A 9,161-nucleotide genomic window follows, 5' to 3' on the forward strand; every position below is an offset into this window, starting at 1 on the left:
GTGTGATTTATGTTACTGCAACTGCTACACTAGAGGAAAAATACTCTTAATTTTACTGTCACTAACACATTATGTTTTATGTAAGTAGGTAGTGGCTATTTTATTGAACTTATAAAATTAAAAATCTTCATTTTTATCTCCTTACAGGAACGAGGATATTGAATTAATTCTCTCAGAAAGCAGTTTTTCAAGTCCTCAGATGATGAGAGCTCGATATTTAATGTACCCTGGCTGGCAAGTATCTAGACTGAGAAGCATTAAAACTATTTTTCTAATTAACTTGAAGATTCAAATGTTTCACTGGCTTCATTTATACTTATTTTTTTTCCCCCAAGACTACTCACTTGGAAGAGGCAGCAGCTTTGTAAATCATTTTTAAGGGAGCTGACGAGTTTTCTTAGCGGGTACACGATTGCCACCCTTTTATGGGGGAAAAGGCTCCTTTCTGGACACCATTTAAATCAAGGACAAGATTACTGTTGCTTTTCCAGAAGAATGGGAAAGAACCCTCTGGGAATAAGCTGGGAAGGCTTGGGATGGGTGAGGTCAATAATGACTGGAGTAATTTCACCCTGACAGCTCTTCAGCCTTTCTGGAATGAACCCGCTCTGTCAGTGGAGCCATTAACAGAACAATTAGTCATAAAAGCCAGGACCTCAGTGACAGCCTTGGCACAGGCTGAGGGCACAGAACCACGTGGCACCAGGATTGCCATTGAACTCCAAGGAGATTTTTCATGGATCAGGGCTCTTTACACATCTTGTTGCAGTTATCTGTGCTGCACCTTTTTTGGCAGGAATAGAAACCTGTCAGCCCTCATAACTCCTGGCTCCAGTGGTGGAAACATGATTTATTGCTCATACCTTGCCAGGCCTGGATTTGTGTGTGTCTTTTGATTCATAAATCTGGTTGTAAATTGGAGGCTCCTGGAGAAAACTGGCACGAAGCTGGGGAGATGTTGGAGCTGCTTGTGGATTGTGTAGAGCCAAAGGGAGAGAAAGCAGGCAAAGAAAGTATTTCATAGAATCATGGAATCTGATTCTGTTTAAAACTTTTGGGCAGCTGTTGATCTGTTTGATGACAGTGTGAAAGAATTGTATGTGGGTAGTGTGTTAGGAAAAGGCAGCAGGAAGAGCATCAAAATATCCAGGGAGATCTTTCTGCAGCCTTCCAGTACTTCAACAGGGCTCATGAAGAAGAGCAAGAGTGACTTTTTACATGGGTAGATGGTGGTAGGGCAAGGGGGAAGGGTTTTAAAGTAAAAGAGGAGGTTTAGATGGGATATTGGGAAGGAATTGTTGGCTGGGAGGGTGGTGGGGCCCTGGCCCAGGTTGGGCAGAGAAGCTGTGGCTACCCCTGGATCCCTGGAAGTGTCCAAGGCCAGGTTGGAGCAACCTGGGCTAGTGGAAGGTGTCCCTGCCCACAGCACTGGCTTGGAAATGATCTTTATGGTCCCTTCCAACCCAAACCATTCCTTGGCTCTTCCATGAAAAGGAGCCCTGAGCACTTTGAACACCCTGATACTGTTGAGGCCACGTTTTCACGGACGTCTCAGAGAAGAAAGCTCAGTGTTTTTCTCCCTGGGGGGAGGGAACAGATGTTCCTTTGGAGCAGTTTGGTGGGTGAAAGGCCCAAGCTCAGGTGTTTTCTTTGTTTCTGGGTTTGTTTCTGCCCCAGGTACGAAGGCAAATACGGGGCCGGGCCCGTGTTCCCCCCCATGGTGCAGATCTGTGTGTGGTTCAGCCGCCCCCTGGAGAAGACACGATTCGTGACCAAATGCAAAGGTACAGCTGAACTTTGCCCCACTTGACTGAAATCCAGCCTTGAAATCCTGAGGAGCAGAGGGGAAGGAAGGCACTGACGTTAACACAGTTATTTACTTACTGCCCAAGTCAACCTTTAATTGAGAATTCAGCTTTCCTTCCTAAAAGTGCAGTAAATTCTGTTCCTCGGTGTCTGCTCGGGAAAACTGACACATGATTTCGTTCAGATAAAAATCTAATTTAGTTTTTGGTTTTTAGGACTGAGACAGTTGTGCTTTTTTTAAATTTTTTTTTATTTGCCATTTATTTTTTATGTTTAATTTTATTTGGTGGTGTTGAAATACAGTTTATAAGTGACCATCAGCTTCTGCTTTTTATGCCAGATAATTCTTTGTAGCTACTAGAAATTAGGCTGAACTCTGTTTTAGGCAAATAGGGTGGATATATAATCATGCCTTTCCTTGGCCAAGCAATTTAAGGAGGACCATTTTATTTCCCACACACACTGGAAGCACTTCCTTGTGCCAAATACATGATATTTCCCAAACCCCAGAGCAAAGAAATGAGAACACAGAGAAATGTTATAGGGTGGAAGTCAAGGGACACAGCAGCTTTTTCCTTGGAAGCACTGGGGTCTGGGTTAGGGATCAGTAGCTGAGGTCTGAGCAGAAGCTCAGAGAAGGAAAAATAAGTGATATAATGTATTTTTCTTCTGTTTCAAACAGCCATTAAGTCATTGCTCAAGCCAAGCCCTTTTTCTGGGAACATTTATCACATCATGGGCAAAGTGAAGTTTTCAGGTAAGAGCAAATCACTACTGAAGGGTTCTTTTGGGATCTCACTATATGCATTTAAGAACTTATTTCTGTGCTGTATTGTGACTGTTGATGTTAAATGAGATCAGCAATTACCAGGGCATTTCTTCCTTCTGCCTTCTCCTTGTCAGACTCTGATAAAGTGATTGAGGTCTGTCACAACACCTCCTCGAATTCCCTGAGCCTGGTGCCCGTCCAGGAGGGGCCAACTCCTCCTGACTCCAGAAATGATCCCAGAGACTGCAGCAGTCAACAGGAATACTTCCTTGTGTTCATTGGCTGCTCCCTGAAGGAAGAGGATATCAAAGACTGGCTCAGAGAAACTGCAAAACAGGTTTGTGGGCAGGTTTCCTTTTGCTTCAGTGTTTGGTGTTTCTTCACAACGAAAGAAATCCGAGTGTCTCCACGAAACATTTGTATTTTTAATCTCTTTTTAATTCTACCAAGGCGTTGCCTTTCTAGGGTGCAAATGTATTTCACAAAGGGGGACTACCAGTTTCTGTAATTGCTGTATTGTTTTAGGGACTTGCTGCAGCTCATTCATGGATTGATGTGCTCCTGAATGCTGGAGCAATATGGATTATGGCCAGGATAAACACAGGATGATGTAGCTGAGCTGTGATTGCCAAGAGCTCGAGTGTGGGGTGAAATAAATCTCCTTCAAGTACCTGAACGCTGCAGAGCCCAACATTTGTTTTGATTCGCTAAATTAAACCTCCTTGGAAGGAATCCACGGGAATGGAGGGTTCTGCTCACTTTGTCACCCTCAATTAGTCAAATGTGCAGCTCTGGAAGGCTCCCTGGAATTCTGCACGGCTGCTGTGGCTCTGCAGCAGGAGCTGGGGGAGGGAACAGGGAATGTGCACCTTGGAAGGAGCCCAGAAGGCACAGTTTGCACACGGTGATTGATAGAATCTTAAATTCACAGAATTACAGAATGGTTGGGTTGGAAGGAACTTTAAAGACCATCTCATTCCAACCCCACACCTTCCACTAGCCCAGGTTGCTCCAAGCCCCCCGTCCAACCTGGCCTTGGACACTTCCAGGGATGAGACAGCCACAGCTTCTCTGGGCAACCTGTGCCAGTGCAAATGTTGGAACATTTATTAATTTAAAATACTCATAATTACTTCTTTTTGTCTTAGGATTTGTTTTAGGATTTGCGTAATCTCAGTCTCAAACTATGACAGTATTATTTCTAAAAATTTATATAGGAAGGGAAAATGTTTCCTGCAAACTGTTGGAGCAGTTTTTAAGGATCCTTAGGTTCTCACCTCAGTTCTGGCAGGTTTTGCCCCTTCAGGGAAGTCATGGATTTTTTGGGGTTGTCTCATACTCTGGCTGTCTCATAGGGGGAACCCATGGAAAGAATTGCTCTCCCACTCTTAACTTTAACACTTTTAACTTTAGGAAAACTTGGGACTTAAATGCTTATCTCAAGTGTGAAGTGTTTCCTCTTTGAGCAGTTCAAGACAATAAATAGTCTTTGCAATCTCCCCAGTCCTGGCTAATTTAGGGTTTTGGGTAGTTCTGAGAGTTACCACTTGGTTGCATGAAAGAAAGGAATTGTAGAACTTCTCAGGCTCAAAATGAAATTGTTTTTCTGTCCCTGTGCCAGCTCTCTTCATTTCTTACACTAAAGCTGCATTTAAATTACATTGTTTAAAATACATGCAGAATTTTTCTTTTCTAAGTGCTTTATGTAAAATCAGTGAATTTTTACTTTTGCTTTCACAACATAGTTGTGAGCACCTCAATATAATTTTAGAAATTAATGTTTAATCTATTTTGGGTTGGTTTTGGGGGTGGTTTTTTTGTGGATTTTTTTTATTTTAAAACTAACTAAACTGTGCTATCACAATGTCACTCAGTAATTGTGCAACTGTCTAATTCTTCCTACAGAAACCTCAGAGGAAAGCCCTGAAAACCAGAGGAATGTTGACCCTTCAGGAAATAAAGAACATTCACGTGAGTAGAAGCAATTCCTTATGTGCCCTTTTTTTTGGCTGATTTCCTTAAATATCCATCTGGATGACAGAGCACCTGCCACAACAAGTGTGCTGAGCACTGAATTATTGCAGCACTTACTGTCTTTGGAGATCCTTGGAACACAACTGGATTGGAGATATAAATCTTAGGGCTTCCAGTTCCTCTGGAAAGCAGGAGGAGCTGTAAAATCTTGGCCATCTGTAGCGGTGCTTCCATTTTTCTTTTACCTGATCTTTAAGTTTTTAAGGCCTGTGTTTGCACAATTCCCAGTTTGAAATGTTTCACTTGTGGTATTTATCCCCTCATGCAGGTGAAACGTCACTTGGATCCTCTCCCAGCTGGTTATTTTTACAACGGGACTCAATTTGTGAATTTCTTTGGTGACAAAATGGATTATCATCCCTGTATCCTTTCAAAAACGGTGGTAAAGAGCCAGTTCCTTGCCACTTAAAGCTCAGGGTTGAATTTTTCAGAGATAAGATCTAAGAAGCAGAATAGAACCAACGAAACAATCCCAAAACTGCTCCATGAGCTCACTCAGGGAATAATTTATGGGCCACGGCCTGTCAAAGGAATATTTTTCAACCCAAATTGGGCTGTAATATCCCTGAGTGCCTGGGCATGATTGATAAAGCTTTCAAAAGAATGGAATTTTATGTGTGCACACACTCCACTGAAAACAATCATATTTTTGTCTTTAATGTTATTACTCTGGCATTTCTTGCCAGTGTTCCAGTGCATTCCTGTTCTTGTTCTCCACATGGGGACATGGGTCAGTGGTGGCCTTGGCAGTGCTGGGTTGATGGTTGGACTTGATCTTAGAGGGCTTTTCCAACCTTAATGATTCTGTGATTGTCTCATTTTCATCACTTCTCATCGCTTTTGTCTTTGTTTTATTACTAATTTCCAATTTGGTTTTATATTCCCACTTTTCGCCATAATTCAACAAACTTCACGAAAATCCAAGTGGGTTCTATGATGCTGCTTTGGAATAAGAGCAAACAGTTACTTTCTGTGTCCTATGGGACAACATAAAAAATTAAAACAGCAGACTTGGACTTCAGGATTCTCTGGAAAAGTTAGGGATGTTTATTCCTGGAAGTGTCCAAGGCCAGGTTGGACAGGGCTTGGAGCAACCTGGGCTAGTGGAAGGTGTCCCTGCCCATGGCAGGGAGTGGGAGTGGATGATCTTTAAGGTCTTTTCCAAACCAAACCATTCTGGGATTCTGGGATTCTGGGATTCTTTATTCCCCCTCCACCTTGGTGTTTGGCAATGAAAGCTCCAGGCCCTGGTCAATCCTTTCAGCAGGATTTGAATTTTAGGCAGAAATTTTTGGACTTCTGCATCACCAAAATACCTGTAAATACATTCACAGAGTCACGGGGTGGTTTGGGTTGGAAGGGACTTTATGGACCATCCAGTTCCACCCCCTGCCATGGGCAGGGACACCTCCCACTAGCCCAGGTTGCTCCAACCTGGCATTGGACACTTCCAGGGATCCAGGGGCAGGCACAGCTTCTCTGGGCACCCTGTGCCAGGGCCTCCCCACCCTCCCAACCTGGAATTCCTTCCCAATATCCCATCTAATCCTGCTGTAGTTCTTATATCCTTCCTCCTACCTGGGAGGTATCCCTTGTGCTGCCCTTTTTTTTCCCTGGTCCCACAGTAGTTGTACTCAGCTCTGACTGCACGACTCCAGGAGGTCATATATTGAATTCCTGCTTTCCCTGAGCATCCCTGACCTGCCACATCCTTCAAACCTGGATGTTTTTTCCTAAATGCCGTTTGCACCGATGTTTTTCCTTAATTTTTCCCAAGTAATGGACCAATTCATGAACGATTACCTGGAAGAGGCCAACAGGGAGATCGAGAAGTACAACAGGGAGCTGGAGGAGCAGGAGTACCACGACCTCTTTGAGCAGAAGACATAAAGCACGTGGGTCCTGGGGGTTTCCAAACCACCCAAAATGCTCTTTGTCCTTGCTGGGTCACTAGAATTTGAGGGAATTGTCTGTTTGTTCAGCACTCCTTTCCAAACTAAGAGATCATTCCTGTAAGGTTGGCGTTTAACACGGGATCTGCTTTAGCTGTGTGTCCTGTCAGGTTTGCTTCCACTTCAGCTTAATTCCAGACTGTCCAAAGCATCACCTGGAATCTCTAGGGGGGGTTGTGGGGACTTGTTCAAAAGAAGAACAAGAAGAAGAAGAAGAAAAAGAAGAAGAAGAAAAGAAGCAAAACTTTATTTATTTCCTTTAGTTGGGAATGTAATCGTGGAATTGGGCTTTGTGCAGAGAATCAAACTGCTCTGGGTGTCCCTTGGAATTTGTGGCACAGGAGCATCAATGAGCAGTGCTGGATGTCAGGATGTGGGATTGGGGGTGTTCCCAAAGCGAGAAATGGGGGAACACTTACTCAGAAAAGTCCCCAATCCCACAGCTGTGGGGTGTTCCCAAAGCGAGAAATGGGGGAACAATTCAAAAACTTGGAATCCCTAAACCTACAGCTGTTGGGATGTTCCCAAAGCGAGAAATGGGGGAACACTGGGAGGAACTCTGAAAAGTCCCCAATCCCACAGCTTTTAGGTTGTTCCCAAAACGAGAAATGGGGGAACGATTCAAAAACTTAGGATCTGTAAATCTGCAGCTGCCAGGATATTCCCAAAGCGAGAAAAGGGGGAACAGTTACTCAAAAGAGACCCTAATCCCACAGCTGTCAGAGTGTTCCCAAAGTGAAAAATGGGGGAATAATTAAAGAATTTAGAAGGATAACTAATCCCACTGCTGTGGAGTGTTCCCAAAGCGAGAAATTGGGGAACAATGGGAAGAACTCTGAAGAGCCCCCAATCCCACTGCTGTTGGGGTGTTCCCAAAGCCAGAAATGGGGGAACATTTAAAAAACTCAGAATTCCTAAACCTACAGCTGTCAGGGCGTTCCCAAAGCAAGAAAATGGGGAATGATTCAAAAATTTAGAATCCCTAATCCTGCAGGTGTCAGGGTGTTCCCAAAGCGAGAAATGGGGGAACAGTTACTTGAAAAAGTCCCTAATCCTGCAGGTTTTAGGGTGTTCCCAAAGCGAGAAATGGGGGAACATTTTAAAATCTCAGAATTCCCAATCCCACAGCTGTGGGGTGTTCCCAAAGCAAGAAATGGGGGAGCGATTCAGAAACTTGGAATCCCTAAATCTGCAGCTGTGAGGATGTTCCCAAAGCGAGAAATGGGGGAACAGTGGGAAAAAGACAGAAGAGTCCCCAATCCCACAGCTGTCAGGGTGTTCCCAAAGTGGGAAATTGGGAAACGCTTCCTTGAAAGGGTCTCCTAGTCCTACAGCTGTGGGATGTTCCCAAAGCGAGAAATGGGGGAACAATGGGAAGAACTCTGAAGAGTCCCCAATCCCACAGCTGTTGGAATGTTCCCAAAACGAGAAATGGGGGAACACTGGGATAAATGCAGAAGAGTCCCTGATCCCACAGCTTTTAGGTTGTTCCCAAAGCAAGAAATGGGGGAACAGTGGGAAGACACAGGAGAGTCCCCAATCCCACAGCTGTCAGGGTGTTCCCAAAGCAAGAAATGGGGGAACATTTGAAAACTCAGAATTCCTAATCCCACAGGTGTCAGGGTTTTCCCAAAGCAAGAGATTGGGGAACAGTTGAAACATTTCTATAGAAGAGTCCCTAAACCTGCAGCTGTCGGGGTGTTCCCAAAGCGAGAAATGGGGGAACAATGGGAAGGACTCTGAAGAGTCCCCAGTCCCACAGCTGTCAGGGTGAGAAATGGGGGAATAACTAAAAAATTTAGAAGAATAACTAATCCCACAGCCGTGGAGTTGTTCCCAAAGCAAGAGATGGGGGAACATTTTAAAACCTCAGAATTCCTAATCCCACAGCTGTCAGGGTGTTCCCGAAGCGAGAAATGGGGGAACAGTTACTCAGAAGAATCCCTAATCCCACAGCTTTTAGGTTGTTCCCAAAGCGAGAAATGGGGGAACAATTCAAAAACTTGGAATCCCTAAATCTGCAGCTGTGGGGATGTTCCCAAAGCAAGAAATGAGGGAACACTGGGAAAAACATGGAAGAGTCCCCAGTCCCACAGCTGGTAGGATGTTCCCAAAGCAAGAAATGGGGAAATGATTCAAAAACTTAGAAACCCTACATCTACAGCTGTCAGGATGTTCCCAAAGTGAGAAATGGGGGAACAGTGGGAAAAACTCAGAAGAGTCCCCAGTCCCAGAGCTTTTAGATTGTTCCCAAAACGAGAAATGGGGGAAGAGTGGGAAAAACTCAGAAGAGTCCCCAATCCCACAGCTGTCAGGGTGTTCCCAAATCGGGAAATAGGGGAACAATGGGAAGAACTCGGAAGAGTCCCCAGTCCCACAGCTTTTAGTTTGTTCCCAAAACGAGAAATGGGGGAACAGTGGGAAAAACTCAGAAGAGTCCCTAATCCCAGAGCTGTGGGGTGTTCCCAGAGTGAGAAATGGGGGAACACTTACTCAGCAGAGTCCCCAGTCCCACAGCTGTCAGGATGTTCCCAAAGCGAGAAATGGGGGAACGATTCAAAAACTTGGAATCCCTAAACCTACAGCTGTTGGGATGTTCC

General features: G+C 44.5%; 1 protein-coding gene across 5 annotated transcripts in view; it reads left to right on the forward strand.

Annotated features, from left to right (window-relative positions):
* The window catches only part of CUNH20orf194 (chromosome unknown C20orf194 homolog), a 70,218-nt gene extending 61,727 nt beyond the window's left edge, over positions 1-8,491 (forward strand). The window contains exons 31-38 of one of the 5 annotated variants that reach the window (XR_003537608.1): positions 148-234; positions 1,678-1,784; positions 2,489-2,563; positions 2,710-2,912; positions 4,481-4,546; positions 4,878-4,971; positions 6,387-8,176; positions 8,252-8,491. Coding sequence is in view for 1 of the 5 variants with exons in the window: in XM_027705587.1 (XP_027561388.1) it covers positions 148-234; positions 1,678-1,784; positions 2,489-2,563; positions 2,710-2,912; positions 4,481-4,546; positions 4,878-4,971; positions 6,387-6,499 (745 nt within the window). In the remaining 4 variants the exon portion in view is untranslated. Of the gene's footprint in view, positions 1-147; positions 235-1,677; positions 1,785-2,488; positions 2,564-2,709; positions 2,913-4,480; positions 4,547-4,877; positions 4,972-6,386 lie in introns of all 5 variants that reach the window. The other 4 variants (XR_003537609.1, XR_003537610.1, XR_003537611.1 and 1 more) reach the window with 4 other exon arrangements.
* Positions 8,492-9,161: the final 670 nt, after the last annotated feature.

This window comes from Neopelma chrysocephalum, unplaced genomic scaffold, assembly GCF_003984885.1.
Source record: "Neopelma chrysocephalum unplaced genomic scaffold, ASM398488v2 Primary Assembly neopelma1_345, whole genome shotgun sequence".
Classification (NCBI taxonomy): Eukaryota; Metazoa; Chordata; class Aves; order Passeriformes; family Pipridae; genus Neopelma; species Neopelma chrysocephalum.